Source organism: Dipodomys spectabilis, unplaced genomic scaffold, assembly GCF_019054845.1.
Source record: "Dipodomys spectabilis isolate Male_0828 unplaced genomic scaffold, ASM1905484v1 ptg000436l, whole genome shotgun sequence".
Lineage (NCBI taxonomy): Eukaryota > Metazoa > Chordata > Mammalia > Rodentia > Heteromyidae > Dipodomys > Dipodomys spectabilis.
Window position 1 is genome coordinate 4,819,005 of NW_024871113.1, and position 27,912 is coordinate 4,846,916.

At 38.0% G+C, this 27,912-nt stretch overlaps 1 protein-coding gene across 1 annotated transcript in view; it reads left to right on the forward strand.

Moving 5' to 3' along the window:
- Positions 1–27,360, forward strand: part of LOC122097821 (probable E3 ubiquitin-protein ligase HERC6) — a 54,165-nt gene extending 26,805 nt beyond the window's left edge. Inside the window, exons 12-23 of the mRNA XM_042668405.1 lie at positions 1,746–1,935; positions 4,960–5,102; positions 8,398–8,511; positions 9,530–9,634; positions 13,004–13,165; positions 15,681–15,821; positions 18,784–18,950; positions 20,683–20,743; positions 21,728–21,798; positions 24,984–25,167; positions 25,256–25,358; positions 27,000–27,360. Of these exons, the coding sequence (XP_042524339.1) occupies positions 1,746–1,935; positions 4,960–5,102; positions 8,398–8,511; positions 9,530–9,634; positions 13,004–13,165; positions 15,681–15,821; positions 18,784–18,950; positions 20,683–20,743; positions 21,728–21,798; positions 24,984–25,167; positions 25,256–25,358; positions 27,000–27,226 (1,668 nt within the window). The 3' untranslated portion in view covers positions 27,227–27,360. The remainder of the gene's footprint in view (positions 1–1,745; positions 1,936–4,959; positions 5,103–8,397; positions 8,512–9,529; positions 9,635–13,003; positions 13,166–15,680; positions 15,822–18,783; positions 18,951–20,682; positions 20,744–21,727; positions 21,799–24,983; positions 25,168–25,255; positions 25,359–26,999) is intronic.
- The last annotated feature ends 552 nt before the right edge of the window (positions 27,361–27,912 follow it).

Genomic DNA, 27,912 nt, shown 5'->3' on the forward strand with positions numbered 1-27,912 from the left:
CTCTCTCCCTGTCTCTCTTGTCTGAGACCAGGGCTTGAACTCAGTTATCAGATACTTTCATTCATTGAATGGCCCTCTACCACCTGAACCATGCTTCCAACCCCATCCCCTCTCTTCGGTCACATTTTTAGTTAATGTTTTCAAGTTCCATAGTTTGAATAGATTTTAGGTTGGTCACAATTTAGGTTTGAGTACATGGGAACTAAAGAGATGTGAGTTAACAGTAGATAGATAATCAGGATGTCAGATAAGACTACTGTAACAGAATATCATAGTCTGGATGGTTTATAAAAAATGAAAATTGTCTTCCACTTTTCTGGAAGGTGAGAAAGTCCAAGATATAGGCAGATTTGATCTGATATGGGCCTACTTTCTGATTAATAGATGACTACATCTATTGTAGTCATCTATTTGTTGGACACTTTCATAGCAAAAGAGAATAAAGGTCTGTCTTGGATATTGTTATTATTATTATTATTGGCAGAACAGGGTTTCTTGCTTGGAAGGCAGTTAGTCTACCATTTCAGCCATACCTATAGCCCTTTTTGCTTTAATTTTCCCATATAGTCTCACTACTTTTTCCTCCAACTTGAATCCAAATCACTATCCTCCTATCTATACCTCCTAAGTAGCTGGGATTATAGGTGTGCACCACTGGACCTGACCTCTTGGATCTCATTTATAAGGCACTAATCCTTCTCACAAAGTTTCTGTCCTTATTACCTAATCATTCATAAAAGACCCTACCTATTAATATTATGACATTGGTGATGTGAATGGTCTGAGTGACTGGCTTCCTTCCTGGCAGTGAAGCTCTCTGAGCACTGGGAAAATTGTTGCTTCCTTCCCCTTTCCTTTCTCTTATTTTTTTAGTATTGGGGTTTGAACTCAGGGTTTGTGCTTACTATTCAGGTCCTCTACCACTTGAGCCATACTCCCAACCCTTTTAGCTATAGTTATTTTTTGGAAGTTATTTTTCTGAGACTTTATTGGAGATAAGAGTCTCACAGACTTTTCTGCTTGGGCTGTCTTTGAACCATGATCCTCAGATGTGAGCCTCCTGAGTAGGCAGGATTACAGGTGTGAGTCACAGGTGCCCTATTTGCATTTCCTTTTCTTCCTTTATTTATCTCAGGGCCTGGTTGCCATCCCTGAGCTGTTTGGCTCAAGGTTAGCACTTTACCACTTGGAGCCACAGCCCCACTTCCAGTTTTCTGCTGGTTAATTGGAGATAATTGGAGATAAGAGTTTCACAGCCTTTCCTGCCTGGCTTCAAACGGTGATCCTTACATCTCAGCTTCCTGAGAAGCTAAAATTAGAGGTGTGAGCCTTTGTTTTTCTATTTGAGACAGGATCTCATTAGGTTGAACTAATGGTTCAAGGTATACTCCTTCTGAGCCTCCTGAGCATGTGTGACTATAGGTACGTTGCAATGTCCTTAGCCTACAATGTTGGTTTTGCAACATTTTATATTAGTTTTGAGTATTTCAATTCACTCTGTATGTCCGTGAACATTTGGCTTCACTCTAGTTCTTTCATGGACCTCAATATAAGATGGGGTAGCATCTCACAAACACTACTATTCTCAGGAATGATGGGGTTTCAGTAGTGGCTTTAGAAGACTCAATGGTTATTCCATTGGATCCACCCCCAGAATGAAACTTCTGATCTCATAATTACCTTGTTAAAATATGTAATATTTCACATAACCTGGGCCCTTGTCCTTGATCCTGTTTTGATCACAGATAAGAACTTGTCTGGCAGAAAGATTGCTCAAAGCTCTCCCAAGTCATTCTCCACACCAAGAAGCTTTGTTGGTTTTCCTCCTACTTTCTGAATGTCCTTTGATGAGTGATACCATGAACTCGCAGAGCCTCTTGATTCCATTTGCAGAAGCCATTTGTAAAATGAGTCGAAAATCTCTGCAAGTCCTGAGTAAGTTTTATGTCACTTAGTCTACAAACTCAATTGAGAAAAATTGAAGTAAAAATTGTACCAAATTTTGGACACATATTTGAGTACAGGGATTGTGAATTTTTGCAAAAGTTAATCTAAAGCAATTAGAATCATTATGTTTATCATACAAACAAGTGCAGGTCTTAGATTTAGATGTAATTTGACATCACAAGTTGTTAACTGTCAAGCATCCAATGAGAAGAAATCTGTATTTTACAACTTTAAGTTGTTTTTAAACTTTAAATATTTGACCCGAAGTGATGCAAATGTTAATTTTTATTACTGTTTAGTTTATTCAATTTTATGTGATGATTTTTTTCAAGTTTAACCTAATGTCGAAGACCTAATACTTAAAAGGTACAAAGGATTATGTAGAATGAAATATAAGTCACCCAGTTTTCTCCTAGTTACAGTTTTTTCTTGGTTACAGATGCAAATATCTTATATGAACCGGATATTTTATGTATATGAATATATACACAATATTCTTTTGTTATTTTCATAGTAGGAAACCATTCCTATTTTTCTCTGGAAACTTATTTATTACAACTTGATGTATGCCACAAGGTTTATAATCCATTCCAGGACCCAATCTGTCTCAATCTTTATTGGCTAGATTTGTTGTCTTTTCATCTCCATTACAAAATACCTGAGGTGGAATACTTATAAAGAAAGAGGTTTATTTAAATCATTATTTTGAAGGTTCAAGGGCATGAAACTGACATTGCTGTTTCACATTACAGCAGGTGACAATGGCAGGGATATGTGTGGGAGCAAATGATCAGATCTTGATACAAAAAGCCAGAGAACACAACAAACTTTTTTTTGTTTTGTTTTGTTTTGTTTTTTTTGTTGGTCATGGGCCTTGAACTCTGGGCTTGGGCGCTGTCCCTGCGCTCTTCAGCTCAAGGCGACTGCTCTACTGCTTGAGCCACAGCACCACTTCTGGTTTTCTAGTGGTTTATTGGAGATAGGAGTCTCATGGACTTTCGTGCCTGGTCTGGCTTTGAACTGCGATCCTCAGATCTCAGCCTTCTGAGCAGCTAGGATTACAGGCGTGAGCCACCGGCGCCTGGCTACAGCAAACTTTTATAACAACCCTCTTATAAGAACTAGCAAGGACTGCAGGATAACTACTTTCATATCTTCCAAGGGTAGAGTCCCCAATGATCTCCCACTAGGCCCTACTGCTTAAAAGTCCTATCACCTTAACATTGCCATAAGAGGGAAGAAGTGTCCAACACATGAGCTCTTGTGGGACAAAGCATATACAAACTCTAACAATGACTGAAGAGTTCTTTGTTATGAGGAAGTGCCATCTATAGATTGTTGTATCTACTCTTGTAATCATAACAATGTTAATAAGCATTTTTGTACATGTATAAAATACAGGAAAAATTTTAGGAAGCAAAATTACAAGATCCAAGTGAAGGTGTATTTATTTTGGGAGACTGACCTTTCACAAAGGACAGAGCCCATGAATTTAGTGATCCCCATTCACATGATCATCTATGTGCCTTGTAGCTCTTGACTTGGGCAACAGGGCAGCCCTGAAAGAGGAAATATCAATTTAAACTTCATCAGTAAAACTTCAATTCTAGATCATTGCCATTCTGGATCAAAATGATCACCTCAGATATTTGTCATTTCTTTATGATAAAAATATTCAAAACTCATCTGTTCTAATTATTTTGAAATGGCTGTGTAACTAGAGTTACCCTACACAGCTTAAAGAAACATGGGAAGTTATTCTTCTCAACTGTATGGCTCTCTTGGTTAGCCATCCTGTCTCATTCCCATCTCTGCACTGCTTCAACACACACTTCCCAGACTCTGCTAACCACAATTGTCTTCTCTGCTTCTAGAAGATCAGTATTTTATCTCCATGTATCAATGAGAACATGCTATATGTCTTTTTTTGTGTCCCATTCGTTTCACTTTCCATAATGTCTTCTGGCTGTATCCAGATTGTTTTTGTTCTTTCCTCCTATTATTTTTACTATTTAACGTTTATGTTAAACATGAAATTTTCCTTTTTATTTTATTAAGTAAAATTTATTAAAATTATCTTTAATTTTATTTTTCCTAAAGGGCTGCTCAGTTGTCCCTACCTATTTATGATCTGATCTGTTTGATTCTCATGAATTCACAATCCCAACTTTGTCATGTGGTAATGTCCCAGATGTGCTGGAGTCCATTTAGGAAATTCCTACTTTGCTAAATTTGTTGGCTTTATATAATCTCATTAGTGCTGTTTTAATTTGGTAGCTTGGAAATTTACTCTGTCATTTTAGGACTGTTTTCTGAGAAGTCACCTTTAAATGTATCAAAATTGTGATCATAATCTCAGAAATATGAAAATACAGTAATCATTTTCAGTGTATGTGTCCATGTGTGACAGTTGTTCATAAAATCTGAGAACATAATGTATAATTTTTCACAGACTGAAAAGAACCTTGATGACATTCTTTTTTTCTGGGGGGGGGGTCCGGTTGTGGGGCCTGAACTCTGGGCCTGCGTGTTGTCCCTCAGCTCTTTAGCTAAAGGCTAGCACTCTACCACTTGAGCCACAGCGCCACTTCCAGCTTTTTTTTTTTCTGCTTATGTGATGCTAATTGAACCCAGGGCCTCAGGCATGCAAGGCAAGTGCTTTACCACTGAGCCACCTTTCCAGCCCTTGATGACATTCTTTATGTATTCACACATATGTTTTCAGCTTTTGTAGATCCTCTGTAAAAATCATCAGGTTGAAAATCATAAAGTCTATTAATTAACCATAAATATGATCCATTAACAAATTTCTTCAAATCCTGAATTTGAGTTTTTCAATCTTATGTTATTCAATCAGGGAAAACCTTACCCCCTTCTGTGAATAATATCTACTTAGAAAAGATAGTTTATGGGTTATGCCACTGGAAATGGAAAATATACCTATATCTGACATAGAAGACTCAGACAGTGAAGGGGGGGCTCTACTTAACACGGTTGCCTTTATACCCTCAGAAAAATGTTGGTCATCCTTGCAAGCATCTTCTCTGAACACGCTGGTCCAGATGCTTAAAACAGCAGTCTTTCAGCAGTTCTTTTTGCCTGAAAATTACCATAATATTAAAACTCTTCTAGAAGCTATGAGAGAAGTATATAAGGTAAGTTTTTATGCTTCATGTAAAGGAATACATGAACCAATCATCTCTTCTTCCCTCCCTCCCTTCCTCCTTTCCTTCCTTTCCTACCCCCTCCCCACATATACCTCTCTCCAGTACTAGGGCTTGAACTTAGGCCCTTGAGCTTTGGCCTGTTTTTTGCTCAAGGTTGCACTCTACCACTTGAGTCATAGCTTCAGTTCCATCTTTCTGCTAGTTAGTTGGAGATAAGAGTCTCTCAGTTTGTAAACCGGGTGCTGGTGGCTCACACGTGTAATCCTACTTACTCAGGAGGCTGAGATATGAGGATTGCGGTTCAAAGCCAGCCATGCAGGAGAGTCTGTGCAACTCTTACCTCCAATTAACCACCAGAAAACCGGAAATGGCACTGTGGCTCAAGTGGTAATAGACCATTCACCTTGAGCAGAAGAGCTAAGGGACAGTGCCCAGGTCCAGAGTTTAATGCCCCCATCCCCACCCCCACCCCCCCAAAAAAAACAAAAACAGTCTCTCAATTTGTTTGCCTAGGTTTGCTTTGAATCTTGATCCCCAGATCACAGACATCTGAGTAATTAGGATTTTAAGTATGAGTTACTGGTACTTGGGTTTTCTTTCGCTTACTATAAGGTTGCCAGGGTTCATCTATGTTGCAGTAGCAATTACTATTTCATTATAATACATTATTATATGGATATGCCATACTTTTAAAAAATTTGTATTCTTTTATTTTTTTAAATTGTCAAAGTAATGTACAGAAGGGTTACAATTACATAAGTAAGGTCATAAGTACATTTCTTGTCAAACTGTGACCCCTTCCCTCATTTTTCTCCCACTTTCCCTACCCTACCACCCTCCATACTCTGAAGTTGTACAGATCATTTCCAACATATTGTCTTGTGTATATTGCTGTTGTATTAGTTCTTTGTCTCACCATTCCCTAATTCAAATAAATGTCCCATTTGCAAGGAAATGGAAAGACTTGGATATGTTACACCTTAATCCTTTTAGCAGCTAGTAGATATTTGGGGTATGTTTACTTCTTAACTATTATGAACCATGCTGCTATTTATACATGTTTTTGTGTAGACACATATTTTTATTTCTCAGGGGCATATAACTAACAGTGGAATTGCTGGCCCTTATTGTTATATGGCAAGAAAGCAGAGAAGCCACATTTTGAGAGGTTGAATTGGGAGGCTTTATTAGAAGGCCAGTGAATGCAAGAAGACTTTTGTCACAAAGACCTGCAGCCCCACAAATACACTTAACACTGTCAGAAAACTGAGCCGTGAGAGCAGGAGAGGAAAGAAAGAACAGAAAAACAATACCAACCACCCAGATCAGCTCCAATGGAGAGCTGAGGTAGGATGCCATGTTGGCTTGAGGAAAGCCAGGAGACAGGATAGGAGCAGACAGGAGACATGAGGCATGTTGTACCTTGCCTGAGCTGGTCCAGACCTGAGTTGAGTCAGGTCAGGGGACAGGGGCACAGGGAGCTTGAGAGTTCATGACCCAAGAATGGCAGGTCCAGTAACCTATTGTCCAAGTCCCCGCCCCTGCCTCTAGGAATTCAGGAACTCCCATCACCTTGGAGGTGGGACTTCCCTGCCTCCACTATTAAGACAAGATGGCAGTTAAACCCAATACTCTATCAGCTACAACTTGGCCAAGATGGCACAGGTCAGATCCAGCATCCCCGACTTCAATATGACAGTCCTATGCTTAATCTTACAAGGCACAACTGATGGTTTTCCAATCACCGGCACTATTTTGCATTTTGATCACAGGGATGAGAAAGTTATATATTTTGTTCTGACTTTTATTTTGCCAGTCGTGGGGTATGAACTCTGGGCATGGGCACTGTCCTTCAGCTCTTCAGCTCAAGGCTAGCGCTCTACCATTTGAACCACAGCACCACTTCTAGCTTTTTCTGCTTATGTGGTGCTGATGTATCAAACCCAGGGCCTCATGCATGCAAGGCAAGCACTCTACCACTGAGCCACCTTCCCAGCCTTTGTTCTCTAATTTTGCCAACACTTGTTTGTTATCTGTTGTTTGAATTATTGTCACCAAAGTGAGTAAGAAACTGGTATTTTATTGTGGCTTTGCTCTGTATTTCTCTGATGGTCATCAGGGCATCATTTTATAGATGGACTGGCTATTTACGTATTTTATTTATCTTAAATTTTTTTGTGCTTAAGACAATGCATAAAATGGGAAAAATATGATTAAATCACACATGACAAAGCTTCTATTTTTCTCATAGGTGTTCTTTGAAGCACAAAGGGTGTGTTTTTGGTATGTGTTTGTGTGTGTATTTATGTATGTGTGTGCCTGGGACTTGAACTCAGAGCCTGGTGCTGTCCCTGAGCTATTTTTCTCAGTGCTACTACTCTTCTTTCCTTCCTAGAGTCTTGCACAGGCTAGGAAATTGCTCTACTATTGAGCCTCCACCTTTCACTATAGAGATTTCAATGTAGTAAATAATCCTATCTTTACATTTCTTTATTCACTTACCAGCAAATTTATTTTTGCACACTATGAGGAAATTCTTCAAATTAAAGAAAATTATTGTTTGAAATGAAGTGATTTATGTACAGGTTAGTGAATGTAAGCCAAACATTTGGAAAATAGTGTTTGAGTTCTTGAAAAACAAAGGAAGAATTTAAAGAATAAATACACAGTTATAATTGGAGGCCTAGGTAATACATGAATTCCTTGTGGACAAATTAAACTCATCTTTCTTTTCCCTACAAATGTGGATCTGTGTTTGAATGTGAGCAGCCCTCATTCTTCTTAAGCCTCTGTGTAACCTGCACTTCTGTCTGCTGGTCATCTTAAACCTGTCATTCTTTCCAACCCTTTAATCTAGACATCACTTTAAGCCCAGCTCAGAATCTCTCTTGTATGGCTTATCCCCAAAGGTGATATTTAAATGTAGGTTTATCCCATGTTTGACATAGTAGTGGATGTCAAATAATTTTTCTTGAATATGTGAAGAAAATGCACAGTTTGCTAAAAGAAAATTATGTTTCTATTGGATTTTTATCCTCAAAATTTATAAGCATTTTTTTCATAATATCTGAGCCCAGGGATTAATTTATTCTCTCACTGATAGTACCTTATATCTTTGACATTAATTCTTTATGAAACTTGGGGAAATTTAGGGTAAGCAATTGAAATTTTATAAAATGCTACTTCATCCTTTGTGAATGTTTGTTATATGTGCATACCTATATATTTTCAATTATACCACTTATTAATAGAAACTAAAATTCTAAGTCATATTTTCTTTAAGGTAAACAAAAACACTCGTCAACTTCCAGAAGGCACTTTCAACATAGATGGACTCTACTACTCATTTGACTTTCATAGGGAGAGTCAGAGACTGCTCTTGAGAGATGAAAATCTGGTAAGAATAACAAGTTCATTTCCATGTTTAGACTTTAAAGTAGGACACCGTAGCTGTGTAGAAATCTCTGTAAGTAAAGATTTGAAAATTTTCTCATTACAATGATGAACTTGCTGAATCAATTGATCACTTAAAACTTAAACATCTTTCACTCTAGTGTAGATGAATGAAAAGAGGAAGAGAGGAAATGCAGTCATAATATTTAATGTATATTCTACAAATGTAAGAAAATTGAGGGAGGGGTTGGGCTAGGTAGGGATGAAGACAATGATGAAAGTGATGACATTGATCAAAATGCACTGTAGTTGGCCTGGGAAAGTGGCTCAGTGGTAGAGTGCTTTGCCTAGTAAGCATGAGGCCCTGGGTTCAATTCCTCAGAGCCACATACCCAGAAAAAGCCAGAAGTGGGAGCTGTGGCTCAAGTGGTAGAGCACTTGCTTTGAGCTGAAGAGCTTGGGGACAGTGCCCAGGCCCAGAGTTCAAGCTCCATGACCGACAAAAAAAAATAAATAAAGCACTGTATTCATATACTGATTTGTTGAATGGTAACTCCTTTGTACAACTACTTAAAGATAGCAAGCAAATTAAAAGAAAAAAAGAAAGTTGAGCAGGGAGCTGGTGGCTCACACCTGCAATCCTAGCTCCTCAGGAGTCTGAGATCTGAGAATCTGGGTTTGAAGCCAACCAGGACCGAAAAGTTTGTAAGACTCATTTCTAATAATCTACTCAGAAAAAGCTGGAAGTGGCTCTCTGGCTCAAGTGGTAGAGCTTTAGGCTTTAGCACAAAGAGGCTCAGACAGAGCTCAGGCCCTAAATTTAAGACCCAGGACTACCCCCCCCCTTCTCAAACATATTTGTTTATACGTAACTTAATTTATTTATAGGTTATTTAACTTGTTAAGCACAAATACCAAAAGCAATGAAAAAATTTACATGATAAGAGTTTGATTTTTTTGAGTTGTTAGGCCCTTGCAGAAATTTATTATTAAAATTTTCATTATTTTAAATTATTTTTCAGGCACTTGCAGAAATTTCCAGTCCTATTTTCTACGACTTTCCATTTATTTTTGATTTGCATTCCAGGATGAAATTATTGCAAATATATTCACGTATGAAACTATGGGTATGTATGCTACATTTTTTCCTTGCTATGAGAAAATGTGTAAGGCTGGACACTTGATCAAGTAAAGAGGTTTACTTGACTCATAACTCTGGAGGCTCAAGAGCATGATTTGGGCTTTCTGGTGAGGCTGTAGCCTACCTACCTGCTACATTACAATATAGTATACAAGCAGAATATAGGTAATTGTGTGTGTGCTAAAGGGACTAATTGTATTGGGTGACATAGCTATAACAAGTACTCTTACAGGAACTAGTTTACTCTATGATCGTAGCATTAATCCCTTCTGAGGGTAGTGATCCCACAACCTAATTAACTTCTACTGGCACAACTTCATAAGGCTTCCACCACCTCCTGATGTCCCCACTCTGGAGACTAAGCTTCACAGGAACTTTTGAGAGACATACTCAAACTATGTCAAAGCCATAGCATATGGCTTCCTCTTTGTCCTGTAGAAGTGCAAACATACACAAAATAGAAACACTGGTATAATGAGCCCTATTACCAAGATTCACAGGTATCAACATTGGGCCATACTTTTTTCTTCACCTATCATTTTTGTTGTTGTTGTTGTTTTTAGATCTGTTTTTGGCTGCTGTCTCTTTTTTTAAAAAATTGGAGGCTATTAATTGAATTTTTTATGCTTTACAATGTAAATTTTTTTATTGTGAAAATACCATACAGAGGGGTTACAATTACATGGGCAAGGTAATGAGTACATTGCCCCATTAGTTAGGAAATGGAAACACTTGGAAAAATTATATTAAGTGAAATAAGCCAGGCCCAAAGAAACATAGATCCCATGGTTTCCCTTATTTGAAATATGTAGTATATACCTGAGACAAGCAGAAACAGTTAGATAAGTGGATGTTAGGGAAATGAACCCCAAGATAAGGACTCAAATGTTTTTTCTTTCTTGCTATTGTTTCTAACATATTTGTAAGATATTTCTTTGTTGCTTTGTATGTCCCTCCCCAGTGGTAACCCTGTTTTCACTGTATTTGATGTTGGTATAATTTGTGGCGGGGAAGGGAAAAATTGTTTAAATAAGGATACAGGTGGACCCATTGCAACAATGAGATGTACAAGATGTTATGTCGAAAAACGAACTTTAATTGTATTTTTGACTGCATTTCTTCCCTTTCTTTTCTTCATATGACCTTCTGTATCATTATAGATAGGTTTCACCAGATCATTTCCAGTTTCATTCCTAACATCCCTGGTAATACAATCTTTCCTCCCCAAATCTAACTTCCCATATATTTTCCTTCACCAAGTCTTCCATGTGCTTTCTTCTACAATAATGTCTCATCAGTCTACGCTGTTAGTGAGTAGTTATATGGACACCAGACACAGACAGGTTGGAGTGGGAAAGAAAGCTCCTCGTTGTAATTCTCCTTAGAAGCAGACCTCACAATCTGGTTCTCCAAAGGACAGATGAAGACCAAAGTCAAAACGGTCAGGTCTAAACTAGGTTACAAATTCAAATACACAGGGAAAGGGAAACGCATAGAGACCAGCAATGGAGAAGCTAGAATGTAAGCTGATATGCAGGGTGTCCACAGCTCCTCTCCCTGCTTTCGTCAATAGAGAACGATGCTGGCTATTCTCTGTCACTCAGTCATTGACCATGTTTCTCAGTGGTCAGTAACTGAAGCCTCCTTTACTCCAGGTGGCCTACCACCAAAAAGGAGAGACTTGCTCCATCTCATACAAACCTAGAGCTTCTTAAAGAGAAATTCAAGGGAAAACAGAACAATCTAGGAGAATCATACTGCTTCTTAGCATGTAGGTGGAAGATATCTGCTCTGGGGATCTCCCAGGGCCAGGATCATGTGCTCCTTCCCTGGGTGCTCTGAGAAAGCTAATGTGGTTCACCTCAGTAAGCCTAGTGCTCTGGAGTGGGAGAACTTTGCTATCTTCTGGTGTTGCTCACTGTTGTAGGAAAGCTGTATAGGTTATGAGTTCCTAAATACTCCTTTATCATTCTCATCAAATATCTTAGAGGAATATTGAAGATCAAAGCAAGAATAGCAAGTCTATGATTGCATTTCTATGCAAAGGAATTGAGCAAGATCTGGCTGAGAATCCAGAAAAGCTTAATATTGATATTAGTGGGGTATATGCGTGTGGCATGGTTTTGGAAGTTCCAAACAGATTACAAGAGTAAGTGGGTGGATCTCGCAGTTACTTGATGGCAAAGTGTGCACTTCTTTGCGCAAGTCTTTGTTCTCATCTTCTACAGCTAATATTATCCTCAAGCCCCCAACAAAGTGAAACTGCCCTTCTGTTCCTGAGGGTTATGGAGCTAACACTATGTTCTCTGCCCCCACATCTCCCAGTACTGAGATGTATGTATGTATGTATGTAGTTATTTTTGTGCTGATACTGATGCTTCAACTCAAGGCCTGATTGCCATCCCTCAGCTTTTTTACTCAAGGCTGGTACTCTACCACTTAGGCTACAGCTCTACTTTCAGCTCTTTGGTATTACTTGAAAATAAAAGTCTCATGGACTTTTCTGCCTGGGCTGGCTTCAAACTGTGGTCTTCAGTTCTCAACCTTCTGAGTAGCTAGAATTACAGATATGTGTCATGGTCCCAGTTTTGTGTTATTTAGTTAGCTTTAAATCATTTTTAGACCATGATTCTTCTACCTCTACTTCCCGATGTGCATGTATCACCACCCAAGGCCAACACTGTACTTCTGTGTGTGTGTGTGTGTGTGTGTGTGTGTGTGTGTGTGTGTGTGTGTGTGTGTCTGTCTATCTGTCTGTCTATCATGGGGCTTGACCTTAGGGCCTGGGTTCTGTCTCTGAGCTCTTTTGCTCAAAGTTACCGCTGTACCACTTTGAACCACAGCACCACTTCCAGTTTTCTAAGGGTTAATTGGAGATAACAGTCTCACAGACTTTTCTTGCCCAGGCTGACTTTGAAATATGATTCTCAAATGTCAGCCTTCTGAGTAGGTAGGATTACAGGTCTGAGCCACAGGTGCCCAACTAACACTGTACTTCTTAAGATTGGTGATGAATGATTGTCTTAGCATGTTTGATACTAATATTGCCTTTTAAAGTTCTGTTACCATAGGTGATCTGAAATATATCTAATTGCATAGTTGCTTATCTTTGGTAACTAATTTTGATATATGATTCCTTGGTGCTATAGTTTCTCTGATCCTATAATTAATGGCTTTATCTTCCTTAGTAAAGATCCAGTGTAATTTTCTCAAGTAGTTACAGTATAAGTACATACAGCAGTGGCAGAAAGATTATGTATACACTGTGCAGAATGTTTCATTAAAAATATTAAACCTTGGAATTTCTAGAAGACAACAGACAAAGCTAGCTATTTTTCTTTTCTTTTTCTTTCAGAAATCAGGAGAAATGACATGTCCAAATCAGGGGCCAGCAAGTATGTTAATGAACAATGAACTAAGGATGTTTAAACTGAAGGTCAGACGGTCTCACATAATTGAAGATGCCCTGCGTCAGTTAAGCCAAGCTGAAATTTCCGATCTTTGGAAACCCTTATTGGTACTATAAAAACCCTCTTTGGTACTATAAAAAATAATTTGGTGGCAATAAGCAGGAATAAATTCATTTAATATAGCAAAGAGTGTTTAAAAAAAAGCCTGCATTTGTAGTTATGATTATCCTTCTACCAGAATTTCCCTTGTTAACCTCAGAGACTAACAATGGGACTTAAAAAGTAGAGTTAACTAAGGTATTAATGGCTAGAAAATGTTATCTATTGAACTATCCTAATGTTTAATGGCTTAAAATAACAATCTAACTCATAGATATCCTGATATAGACTCCATTTATCATTAGGGAGTCGGAAGATCTATTGTTTTTGTTGTTGCGTTACAGTGTTGGGATCAAACTCAGATCTTGTATCCTATGTAAATGCTTGACCAGAGAGCTTCATCCTAAGCTCCACAAATGTGGTATGGGTGTATTTATATGGCTGAGAGCTGGATAGGGATTGGCTGATCTATGTAGGCTAGCCTGGGACAGTTGAGCTCTGTTTTGCATTCCCTTCATACTGTTTCTGGGGTCAGCAAGTAAGGTCTTTTCACAGCAGCATGGGAGGTACAAGACAGCAATCACTCAACAAACACAACATGAGTCAAGTCTCCTAGATGAGACCAAGTGAAGGGCTAAAGAAATATATACAACTTCAGTGGGAGGAAATACAAAATCATATGCAAAGGCCTTTGATCAGGAGAGGTAGGAAATTATAGCTATTCATATAATCAAGAGCAGCCTGTGGAATACATGCTTCTACATTTGAGCTGTGGTTTTAGTTAGGGACTTTTTACTGTACAGGTTTAACTACAGTCACCCTTCATCTAATCTTTTGTGGATGCTCTCAGGGTGTTTAACTGTATGGTACATCAGATATTTCATCATATTAATACAGAATAGAATACTGTTTAACTGTGAGGAAAAGCTGGAGTCTTCATAGAAAGTAGTGGCTTTCCCTAATACTAGCATGAGGAAATAGGCTTTTAGAGAAGAAATCAGAGCTTGGAGTATAGGAGCTAGAGAGATAAAGACATTTCCCAGTAGTTGGGAAATGTATGGGATGCCAATAATTATCAAAGAAAGTATTTTATAAACCAGATTTTCTAATCATGTGACTTCTTCTCTACCTGTTTTTCTTTGTATTTTGACTGTTGAGAAAATCAATAGAAAATCATTTGCCCTGTAGATGACCAAGAAGTAACACAGTTAACTTTAAGATAGATCAAATTAAAATATAGACTTGGAGCATGGTAAGATTCCCAAGACTAATTATGAGTGAGTCTTGACAATGACTTAAGCAGACTTGTTTTTAAGTTAGCAGAAGAAAGAAAATCAGAAGTAAGCTGAAATTGTTAGCAGGCTATACAGAGGGGAAGATGAGACAGCATTTAACTGTGATGGTTGTCACCATGAAGTTTGATCAAAGATTAGCAGATAAGCTCTCCAAGGCAATGAGAATAGAAAAAGAACATAGGTTAAAAAAAGTAAGAGTACTTCCATTAAAAATTACACACCAGGCTCAGAAAGAAACATGCATCATTTTTTTCTTTTTCTTTTTCTTTATTTTTTATTGTGAATATACTGTACAGAGGGGTTACAATTACATGGGCAAGATAATGAGTACATTTCTTATCAAGCATTGTAGCCTCCTCCTTTGTTTCCCCTTCCCATCCCATCTTCCCCCACCCTCCCACCTAACCCTCCTCCCCCTCCCCCCCCCCACCAAAGTTGTAAAGTTCGTTTTCAACATAACGACTTGTACGTCTCATTGTTGCAATGGGTCCACTTGTATCCCTATTTAAACGATTTGTTTTTTCCCTTCCCCTCCACAAATTATAACAACATCAAATACAGTGAAAGCAGGGGTTATACCGTGGGGGAGGGACATACAAAGCAACAAAGAAATAATCTTATAAATGTGTTAGAAACAATCGCATGAAAGAAAAAAAAACATTTGAATACATATCTTAGGGTTCATTTCCCTAACATCAACTTAACTGACCTTTTCTGCTTGACTCAGACATATACTAGTTATTGCAAATAAGGGAAACCATGGGACCTATGTGTCTTTGGGCCTGGCTTACATCACTTAATTTTTTTTCCAAGTCTTTCCATTTCCTAACAAATGGGGCAATGTCATTCTTAGTAAAACTCTCCCTCTTTGCAGATGACATTTTTTTCTTATATTCAGTATCTAGGCCTAAAGAAACAAGTGACTTAAATGTAAAGGGGAACTATTTGAGGCAAGTGGACTCTAATCATCTCACTCATTTTTATCTCTCTATTTTCTGCATTTACCTTCCCCCTCCCATGGTATGTGTCCCCAAGAGAGCCTGTTTTATTTTTTCTCCTGCATGTGTGTTAATTGTACCAAGGGGTTTCAGCATGATATTTCAGAGGTATATGTGTTACATTTTACTCAGAATATACCTCTCTATTTCTTTCTCTTTCCCACTCCTTCATCTTCCTGTTGTGAGCAGCATATTAAAATCAAAGCCTGGAAATGTGTTTTATTCTATAGGTTGGGTTTATTGATGAAATTCGTCCTGAGACTGGAGTCATCTTTGAGTTCTTCCATTGTATATTTGAAGAGATGACCAACCCTAAATATGGATTGTTCACATATCCTGATAATGGTTCCTACATGTGGTTTCCTACCAATGTAAGTTTTTAATTTCTTTTGCGGTTTTTTCAGAACAGAAGAGTGTGCTCTTTATTGCAATATAAAACTATAGAAAATAATTTAAAATTGGGCTGTACCGAATCTCAAAATATTCATATGGTTCATAAAGCAGCAGCTATGTCCTCTCCTGGAACATTTAGAAAAAGCAGAAGCCTAGCCAGTCATGGTGACACATGCCTGTAATCTCAGCACTTGTGAGGCTGAGGCAGGAAGATTGCAAGTTCAAGGTCAGCTTGGGCTATACATAGTTAGATCCTGCTTCTAAACAACCCTTCCCACAAATTTCTGGTTTGGCTCCAGACTTACAGAGTTGAAACTTGTATTTATAAGATCCCCAAGTGATTCATGCACATGTTAATGTCTTTTTGGTACTTGGGATTGAATCTAATTCATGCTTTCAGGTTTCTCTCTCTCTCTCTCTCTCTCTCTCTCTCTCTCTCTCTCTCTCTCTCTCTCTCTCTCTCTCTCTCTTTCCTTCCCTCCCTCTCTTCCTCTTTTCTTTTCTTTGGCTTGAATTCAAGGCCTGGGTGCTATCCCTTAATGAAGGCTGCTGCTGTACCACTTGAGCCACAGCTCCACTTCCAGAATTGTGATGGTTAATTGGAGATGAGAGTTTCATGGATTTTTCTGTCCAGGTTGGCTTCAAATCCTGATCTTCACATGTCAACTTGCTGAGTAGCCAGGGTTACAAGTATGAGCCATTACTTCCTGGCTCCTATGTTAAATCTTGAATAGCACAGATGATACCTGAGATACAATAAACTGCACTTAAAGTGTCTAATTTGATGTTTTGATATATGTATATACTCAAAAAACTACACAATCTAAATAATGAACATGTCTGTCCAATATTATTTGATTATCTGAAATTTCCTTTTCTCATTTCCTTCCTCCTTATTTCCTTCCATCCCTCTCTTCCTCCATGGAATATATGAATTTAAGAGATTCTTTCTTAAGACAGAAAGAAATAAAAAAGAAGTGATTGAAAAGAATATCATGGCCAAGTGGAGACTTGGGGTTGGTGGTTAAGGACAGGGACTCATAGACTGAAGAAATGTAAAGGTGGGTGTAGAAAAGAGAATATTGAGCTCTTCAGCAATCCTGAGGAATGGATGGCTTATCTCATTTTACAGATGGAGAAACTGAGGTACACACTGATTTAATCAATTGTCCACACAACTAGCAAGTAACCAAGTCACACTATGAGGTTAGGGCTTTCTAATGCCAAAGCTCTTACTTGTTTTGTGAGTTTTTTGAGACTAGAAGGTTTTTTCGACATAGCCTAGGCTGGACTTGAACTCTCAATTCTTCTACCTCAGCCCCCTAGTGCATGTGTGACCACAACTGCCAAAGTCCTTACTCTTCAGCATTATACTGTCCTGCTGGGCTAGGAAATAGAGATTATTATTTTTCAAATTGGTATGGATCAGTTAAGTGACAAAATCAAATTATGGAATTATGGGGGGAAAAGACACTAATTAGGTTAGGCGAGGCTACTTTTGGAGATTACTTGTATTTTTAAACTCATTTTGAAAATTCAGATGCACACTTATCCTCCCACTGAGAAGTAAATAGGGCAAGTGCATCATGAAGGCTAATATTGTATGAGACCCCAAGGTTGGGGACTTGCTGGTAGCAACCCTGGCACTGGGATACTTGGAAATCATAGAATTTTCTGGGTAGTGTCTCTGTAGGGTTGATTATGGTTGAGACAGAAGGACCTAGGATTTTTCTCATATCCAGGGTTATAAGGAATGGAGAACTAAAGCCAACAGATTTAGTCAGTTTTCATTATTTTGATTGTAACAAATCACCTGGGCTTGGTTGCTTTATAAAGAAAAGAAGTACACTTAACTCACACTTGTAGAGGTTCAACAACTTGGCACTGACACCAGTTCAGTGATCTGGTGAGGAGTGAAGAGATGGCATTAAAAGCAGGAGATTTTGAAGGTGAAATAATTACATGGTGAGTCAGGAAGCCAGAGAAAAACTGGAGTCCTTTGAGAACTATGTATATCCCTCCCCAAAGCACAATCCAATGACCTAATGACCTAATGACTTTCCACTAAGCCCAACCATCTATGAACACTGCCACAGGAAGGACCAGACTTCCAACACAGGAATACTTTGGTGACACACTGAAATCATACCCAATTGATTGCACCAACTTAACCAGGACTCTCCTCTTCTTCCTCTTCCTTCCATTCTCCTCCAGGATGGGCAACGTTAGGGGCTTCTTTCTCTGCCTTGGCCCTGCTGGCACACCAGGTTGTGGGCTGTTTCCAAAGGGACAACATTTAAAGAACTCTTATATGAATATTTGACGCTGTCCAGAAGTGAAGAGAAAGTATATACTTCCTTTCTCAGTGTTGTTCAGTCCATGAATAGGAAAGAATTAATTATAAAATTAAATCATGAAAAACTTAGTTTATGACTTGGAGTATATGTTGTATATTTCAGATATTCCATAAGTAACAGAAAATAAATTCACTTATGTAATATTAATGTGCATTGAAAAGTGCAGAGGAAATATTGTATTCTACCTATGAAAGAATTTCAAATTCTATTCTCCTCATGTTCAATTTGTTTCTTTTGGGGTTTTAGAAAAGGAAACTAATATATTTTCTCTCTTTTTTGTTGGTTCTGGGGTTTGAACACTGGACCTGGGCAATGTCCCTCAGCAATTCAGCTCAAGGCTAGCACTCTACCACTTGAGCCACTGCACCACTTCTGGTTTTCTGAGGGTTTATTGGAGATAAGAGTCTCATGGGCTTTCCTGCCTGAACTGGCTTTGAGCTGCAATCCTCAGATCTCAGCCTCCTGAGTAGCTAGGATTACAGGCATGAGCCACCGGCAACTGGCTTAGTATTTCTCTTTTTTAGTATATTCCTTTGTCTAATTGATATGAACATTCACAGAAAAGATTTTTCTTCTTTTTCAGCCTAAGCTTGAGAAGAAGAAATATTATCTCTTTGGAATATTATGTGGGCTCTCCCTATTAAATTCCAATCCTGCCAATCTTCCTTTCCCACTGTCGTTGTATAAAAAACTTCTAGACCAAAAACCATCATTGGAAGACTTGAAAGATCTCAGTCCTCTTGTGGGGAAGTAAGTAAATGTATTTTCTTTCTTGGGAATATACCTAGGAAGTCTGAACTGTTTAGGTCCAAAAAATTACACAAGGAGAGACCCATCAGACAGATTAGGTCAAGATAATGAATTCGAATTTTAGCATAACTTAGAGTAAACCTTCAAATGTTAATACAAGCCAAATATACTCTAGTTATGAATTATTCTAATCTAAATTAGACTTGTCTTTTAAAAAATATTGTAAAGGTGATATATAGAGGGGTTACAGCTATGTAAGTAAGGCAATGAGTACATTTCGTTTTGAACAGTGTTTCCCCTTCTCTCACTTTCTCCCACTTCCCCCTCCCTGCCTTGACTCTCCTTTATTTCCAACATAATATCTAGTGAGTATCACTGTTGCATTGGTTTACCCTTTGTCCTATTGTTTCTATACTTCCTCTTCCCTTCTCCAAATCCGATAAACTTATATACAAGACAAAGTGTTCAGAAATAAAAAATGGTGACAATAGGGCATAAACCAAAGGGAAAAAAAGAAAGAAAGAAAAGAAATAACTGCAAACAATGCATTATAAAAAAAACCCCTCTTGTTTCCATTTCTTGGAGTTCATTTTGATAAGCTTCATTTTATGTACCTAGCTATTGAGTTATTGTGATCTTCCTGTAAGAATATCATAGACATAGTCTAGATATTACAAATGAGGAAAATCACACAGCCTGTATTTCTTTGGGTCTGGCTTATTTTGCTTAATATATTTCCTTATGACTGTAATATCTTTCTTTCTGATGAAAGCATAGAATTCCATTGTGTATATACACCACATTTTCTTGATCCATTCATCTAGGTTAGTGCCATATCTCAGCTATGGTAAATAATGCTGCAACAAACATGGTTGTGCTGGTAGCTTTAGTGTTAGCCCGGTCTTTTGACTTGATCAAGGTAGGAAATAGTTACTCTGAACAGTTCATGATATATGTCCTAAGTGTGTCTTCACACAACATTGTCAGACTACAGACCGGTGATGTAAGTATGTACATAGAGATGGCAAATCAAAAACTGAAAGCATGCTCTACTTCATTAGTTACTGAAAAAGCAAAAGTGAGATATCATTTTTCTACAAATACACTTACAACAATAAGTTGGGGGAAAGAATTATCTTCTTAACTAGACAAGGGAGAATATAGTGGCCAGATTTACCTTAGAACAGAGTTTTTCAGTCTTGGCAACATTGACATTTGGGGCTACATTTTTGTTTACTGCTTCATTTTTCAGGTTCCAGGGACTCAAATGCAAGGCTTTATATATGCTAGGCAAGCTAATTATCACTAAGTTAATCTAGCCCCCTCGGGCTGCTAATACTGTGTTGTGAAGGGCTTTCCTGGAGATTGTGGAATACTTATCAACTTTAGGGTTCAGCCTCCATGAGATGCAACTAGCTACCCTCCCTTTCATGGTGAAGATCAAAGATGTTTCCAGTCTCCTCCATATCCCCACTAGGAGGCAGAATGAGGCCTAGTTCAGAATCCCTGGTCTAGAGGATGAAGCTCTGTGCCATCAGATTCTGTAGTCTGTGTGGCAGGAATAAGTAGTCCAGCTGATGAAACTAAAGACAGCTGACACCAGCAAGAACTGTGGGTAGAAAGAGAGAATATTACATTGCATTTGATACATTTCTGGACTGTTCATATTCTTTCCCATTGAACATTTACTATAAGATCAACAAATGTAATTTTTTAATCGAATTTTTCACAGGAGTCTACAGGAAATTCTTAATTGTAAAGCTGATGTCATTGAAGCTGACATTTATTTTTCTGTGAGTAATAAGTTTGATTATAGTTTTACTTTAATCTGTTTGTGGGGGGGAAGCCTTATGCATACCAGGTAAGTGCTATGTTACTGAGATACATACCCAGCCCTAACCTTTCTTATTAAAATTATTTTTAATATAGAATCTTACATATATGGTGTGCCCATACTTTTGAAAGACTATTTACTTTTGTGCTGCAGAAATTTCCCTGCCCATTCACTAATTATTTGATAATTTATATCTATAGATTCCCCTAAAAGGTATAGTAATTGTTCAATTAATGTAAACAATCTAAAAAGCTAAACAGAATAACTTATGCCTTAAATAATTATAAATTATATATTTGAATAATTTTTAAAATTTTAATTAATTAATTTTTGTGCTAATACTTGGACTTGAACTCAGGTGTGTGCTCTCGGTTGGCTTGTTAGGTTAAGGCTGGTTTTCTACCACTTGAGCCACAGCTCCACATCTGTCTTTCTTGATGATTAATTAATCTACCTGGGCTGGCTTTGAACTGTGATTCTCAGACCTCAGAGCCCTCTGTTTAGCTAGAATTACAGGCATGAGCCGCGAGTGCCTGGCTTTTAATATGTATTTTAAAAAATGAACAGGATAAACAATTGACCTTAATTATTTAAATTTCTATAGGGAAAACTGGTGTTAAGCCATTATGGGAATAATGTATTATTCCCATAATATGATTTTTTTTTAAATTTATTTATTTATTTTTTGGGTCTGGTCATGGGGCCTGAACTCTGGGCCTGGGCGCTGTCCTTCAGCTCTTCAGCTCAAGGCTAGTGCTCTACCACTTAAGCCACAGTGCCACTTCTGGCTTTTTTCTTTTTGCTTATGTGGTGCTGAGGAATCAAACCCAGGGCCTCAGGCATGCAAGGCAAGCGCTTTACCACTGAGCCACCTTCCCAGCCCCCATAATATGATTATTGAGACTTACTTTTATGTTTGATACCTGAAACATTTTGGTTACAGATATACTGGGATGAAAATACTGTTGATTTAGTACCAAATGGAAGCTCTATACCTGTGAACCAAACCAACAAGTAAGTTATAAGATGTATATACCTTAAAGACGTATATATATTTTAAATATACATAAAATATTTGTATCATTGTACTTTACAGAATATCTATTGACTTATCAGATGAGTAGATTAACTCATTGTCTTTTAGAAAGATAAATAAATTATAGGGTAAGAGAATGGGACAAAGGAATCAGAATTAAATATTTCTAAACTGGGTGCTGGTGGCTCCTGCCTGTAATCCTAGCTACTCTAGAGACTGAAATTTGAGAACTGACGTTTGAAGCCAGCCCAGGCAGGAAAGCCTGTGAGACTTTTATCTCCAATTAATTATCAAAAAAGCCAAAAGTGGAGCTATGACTCACCTTGTAGAACACTAGCCTTGAGGAAAAAAGCTCAGAGACAGCACCCAGACCCTGGGTTCAAGCCCCAGGACTGGCACTGTGTGTGTGTGTGTGTGTGTGTGTGTGTGTGTGTGTGTGTGTGTGTGTGTGTGTTTGTGTGTAATTTCTATCATTTCACAGATTACTCAGCTTCTGTCCTATATAAGAACCTATTTCCCTATTGTGGAATCTAGAGATAAAACAGTGAAAAATAGAAATGTGAAACAAATTCTAGTGGAGCAGAAAGTATATACCTAAATCATCATGTAATGTAGGTATGTAATGTAGGGGTGCGTACCCTGGGGAAACTTAAAGCCATTCAAGGGACTAAGAGATTACTAATGGTAAACTGGAGCTAGCTGATAACCAATTTTTAAGAACTGAATTTTCTGAAAGAATTGTAGTTCATTATTAAAGCTCCTGTAGCTTGAAGTCAGCCTTAGAGAGAATATATGCACCACAGAAACTGACAAATGCTTCAGATAATATTCTTCCTCTTGGGGCTGGAAAGATGGCTCAGTGGTTAGAGCGCTTGCCTTGCATGCCTGAGGCCCTAGGTTTGATTCCTCAGCATCACATAAGCAAAATGAAAAAAGCCAGAAGTGGCGCTGTGGCTCAAGTGGTAGAGCGCTAGCCTTGAGCTGAAGAGCTGAGGGACAGTGCCCAGGCCCAGAGTTCAGGCTCCACGACAGGACCCAAGGGAAAAAAAAAAAAGATTCTTCCTCTTCCTTCTTCCTCTTCCTCCTTCCTCTACATTCCTCTTCCTCCTTCACTTCCTCCTAATTCTTCATTTTCCTCTTCTTCCTCCTTTCCTCCTTCTCCTTCTCTCTTTTCACTTCTTCCTTTTCTCTCTCTTCTTTTCTCCCTCCTTTCCTCCTTCTTTTTCTCTCTTCTTTTCCCCAATCCTTGTCTTCCCCTCCTTTCAGAAAACTGGTTGTTGAACACTTACCAGCCCATCGCTGGTTACAAGGGAGGATATCTAGAGATGATTTTTTTCTTTGTCACTTAAAAATATATCTTTATTATAAAGGTGATGAGCAAGGGGGCTACAGTTTCATAAGTAAGGTAGTGAGTATATTTCTTTTTAAACACTCTTACCCCCCTCCCTCATTTTTCTGGCTTACCCTTCCTTACTCCCCTCCCCTCCCCCACAAGTTGTACAGTTCATTTCCAACATAGTGTCAAGCCCACAGACTGGGAGAGATCATTATTAGCCATGCTAGTAAAGGCCTCATATCTAAAATATACTTAGAGGTAAAAAATTTAAATCTCCCCAAAATAGATCCCCAAAGAAACAACCACCCCATTAACAAGTGGGCTAAAGACTTAAGAGAGACTTCTCTGAAGAGGAAATAAGAATGGTCAATAGATTCATGAAGAAATGCTCAACATCTCTGGCCAAAAAAAGAAATGCAAATAAAAACAACATTAAGATTCCACCTTACCCCAGTTAGAATGGCCACTATCAAGAAATAATTGAGGTAGGAAGGTTTACTAGGCTGACTGAAAGGTAGAGACCAAACATGCTTCTGGTGAAAATGCCTGCAGTAACGATTGGGTTCTATTGGTATATTTTTCATTACTAGAGGGAAATACCTGACACTAGGTAACTTAATAAAAAGAAAAGGGGTTTATTTAGTTAATAGTTCTCTTCTGGTCTTCTTCCCCCAGTGTTTAATCTTGAGGGTCCTTGTGATAAGCTATATGATTCTAACTACCTTCCAAAGACCTCATCTCTAAGCACCATAATCAGGTAGAATTTTATCCTTTTAATATCACACAGTGGGGAATAGATTTCAATATGTGAAGTCCATTCATGTACCCATATCCAAACTGGCATTCAGGAAATTTACCATACAACGGGATCTGTATTTTGTAGGGCAAATCATGCAGAAAAAAACCCACAAAGTGGGACAGAATGACCAGCCCTGAAAAACTCATAATCATATCAAAATCTGATGACTAACAGAGAGGGAAAAACAGGTGAACAGGAAACACAATGTCTACTTAAAAACAATAACAATAATTTTAAAAGGTTAACATGAATAAATGGATGGGGGTATCACTTGAAATTCTTTACTTTGTACAATTAATATACACCAAGAAAGTAAAATAATGTATTGCATTATAATATATACAAACTGCTTGAAGTCTTAGGCAAGGTCAATGTGATAGAGCTAACATCCAGGAGCTGCTGGATTTGATGGTAGAAGGAGGTCTGGATTCACAATAAGGGTGAAGTCTTTGGAAGATTTTAAGCAGAAGAATGACTTAGAGTAGTTCAGATTAACAATGGTGTGGAAGTATCATGCACTTAGTAGAAACTGTACTCCACAGTTTTTTATTTCAACCTTTCCCTGGGCTAGCAAGTAAGCCTCTTACTCTGGTAGCTAGGCAGCTGTTGACTGATCAGGAAGTTGATTAGGAAGCTGTGATCAGGAAAGACAACATCCAACACTCTCCAATGGACTGCATTGCTAAACTATCACACTTAGTATGGTGATAATACATATTGAATACATATTTGATATATGGAGTTTTCAATTTATGATGGATTTGTTCAGATCAATGCTTTAAAAAAATTTCTGGATGGTAGGAAGCAAATGTAACAATAAAATGCCAGTCCTTTTGTTTATAGTCTGTACCATTCCCTCTGCTAGCTGATCAGGCTTTTATATCACTCTGTTATGCAGGTCTCTGTGCTATGCAGAAGATACAGACTTTTCTTTCCCAATAGAAATGATTAAACAACAAAAGAAAAAAGTGGAGACTATGTTAGAGACTAGTAATATATTTCATTTGCTTTTTTCTTCTTCCCACAAGGAAAGATTATGTTTCTAAGTATGTTGATTATATTCTCAACATCTCTGTAAAGCCAATTTATGAGGAATTTCAGAGAGGATTTTATAAGCTCTGTGACTGGAAAATGGTTCAGTTCTTCAAGCCTGAAGAACTAATGACAGCAATAATTGGAAATACTGATTATGACTGGAAACAGTTTGAAATGGTAGGTGTGTTATCTATAGTGCCCTGTCTTTTCTAAATAATTTTTACATATTTCCCCTAAAGACTATTTTTGTCTTCTTTCTCTCAAGAATTCAGTGTATGAGCAAGGATATAACAAATCACATCACACAATAAAGTTTTTCTGGAAGGCTTTCCACGAATTATCATTGGCTGAAAAGAAAAAATTTCTCTGTAAGTATTGCAGTAGTTGAAGTCATTTTTAATGGTGTGTCATGTCTATTAACAATAGGTTACTTGTCCTAACAGTAGGTCATGTGTATGAATGGTAGGTTATACATATTAGTAGTAGGTCACATGTACCAATGGCAGACTCCTTGCTTTTAGGTCATCATTATTTTCTTAGCCTGTCTTCCATTGATAAAAGTATTAGACACAGTGCTATTTTAGTATCTTTGCTACACTGAGCAGTCTCATCTCCAGTTTGTTTACTTATTGATTTACTTATTTATTGATTGGTTGATTGGTTTAGTATCAGGTACTTGGGCTTGAACTCAGAGCCTGGGTGCTGTCCTTTAGTTTTTTTGCTCCAGGCTAGCACTCTACCATTTTAGACACATCTTAATGTCTGGCCTTTGACTGTTTAATTGGAAAGGAGAGTCATATAAATTTCCTTACCTGGCTGGCTTTGAATTAGTAGCCTCAGATATCAACCTCCTGAGTAGCTAGGATTACAGGCACCCAGCCAGTCTCTCATCTCTTAGTCCTTAGGTTGTATCTAGGCAGGTGCTCTACTACTTCACCCACACTTCCAGCCCTTTTTGCTGTGGTTATATTTTGCCTAGGCTAGCCTGTATCTTGAGCCTTCTCTATTTTACACTTCTCTCTGTAGTGGGTTGACAGATATGTGTCACCTATCCCCAAATTTTGGTTGAGATGAGGTCTTGTTAATGCCTTGCCAGCTTCTAGCTCTCGTTCTTCCACTTAGCCTCCCAACTTGATTCAAATTTTATCATTGGTCTCAGTGTAGAGTGCTTGCCTTGCATGCATGAAGCCCTGGGTTTGATTCTTCAGTACCATATAAGTAGAAAATGCCAGAAGTGGCGCTGTGGCTCAAGTGGTAGAGTGCTTGCCTTGAGCTGAAGAGCTGAGGGACAGCGCCCAGGCTGAGAGTTCAAGCCCAAGACTGGCAAAAAAAAAAAAAAAAAAAAAAGATTTTACCAACAGTCTCTATTCCTAGCTGCAAATGGGTTGGAAATTGCATGCATTGGTAGGAGTTATGATAGTGTTGGCAAAGAATCATCAGTCTTGCAAGAAAAGGATTGATCTTAATCTCTTCATAGTTTGGAAGAAGGAGTCCATTATATCCATTATATCACGGAAGGTTAGCTACATATTCAAGGTCAATTTCCAGAGGGCAGGCATGTAGAAGGTCAGTTCAAAGGTCCAGCTGTGCCTGTCTGTGATCTCATTAACAATGGCCTTCCACTCCGTTTCAAGTGTTGTGAGCTAGTGTTGTGAGCTACTCCATTTTGTTTTTTCCTGAACATTTGAAGACTCACCTCATTCCTCTTTTAGAAAACTAGCCAGTCTGACCTCAGTGAACTTCCTGCTCTCTCAGTCCTTCATATTTCTAATGCAGCTCAATTAAACTTCCTTATATTTGCTTTTGTATTTTCTTGTTAATAATTTCTCTACCATCATGACTCATGGAGAACCAAAACCAGATATCCTGATTTTGTATATTTTACCTGGCCTCATGTAGTTCTTGCCATAGAAGCATATACAATAAACCTTTATGGAAAACCATTGTCTTCCTTCCCATTTGAAGTTTTCCGCTATGAACTATCTTAACCAAATTTTATTCTTTTCAAGTGTTTCTTACAGGAACTGATAGACTGTCTGTGAGAGGTCTGAATGATAGCAGAATACGATTTTGCTGTCCTGAAACTTACAGTGAAAATGATATACCAAGATCACTGACTTGTCATAATATTCTACTCCTGCCTAAGTACTCTACAATGAAGAGGATGAGGAAAGCTCTTCAAGTGGCCATCAATAACTACAGAGGCTTTGTCTCACTGGAGGCTGGCCAGCAATAATCACCTCTTGATTCTTTTTCACATCTCATTGATAAAAGAGATTGTAAGATTTTAGTTAGGATTACTTAGAAAAATGTGAGGATGACCAATAAGCTAATGAAATCCAGAATAAATGAAATTTTAGTGAAATAAAATGATACGAAACACTTCCTGTATTCCTAACTTTGCTATGAGGATGTTTTTTTAAAATGAATCATTTCCAGAATAACTGTCATTTAACAACAGGATACTCTAAAATATTTTAATAATGTAAAAAAGTATAAATATTAAGCATATTTAACGTTATTGTTAATGACATGTTAATTAAATGTAAATCTCAAAGACATAATCTTGTTTCAAAACAATAAGCAAAAATTGCAACCTGTGTCTGTGTGTGTGCATGCACATGCACGCATGTGTACATGTGTTTGTGTGTGTATGTGTGTGTGCGCGTGTGTGTATGTGTGTGGTTGTACTGGGGTTTGAACTCAAAGCCTTGCATTTGCTCATCAATCATGGTATCACTGGAACCACACTCCTCCAGGTAAATGTACATGTATATTTTCTACTGAGGAATGTTTTTGAATTTAATTTAGCAAATTTTTGAATGTCAAATGTTAAAGGATTCATTAATTCTTCGAATAATCATTTAAATCTAATATTGTGTTCCAAGAACCTTTCTGAAGCAGGATAGAACAGGAACGGAA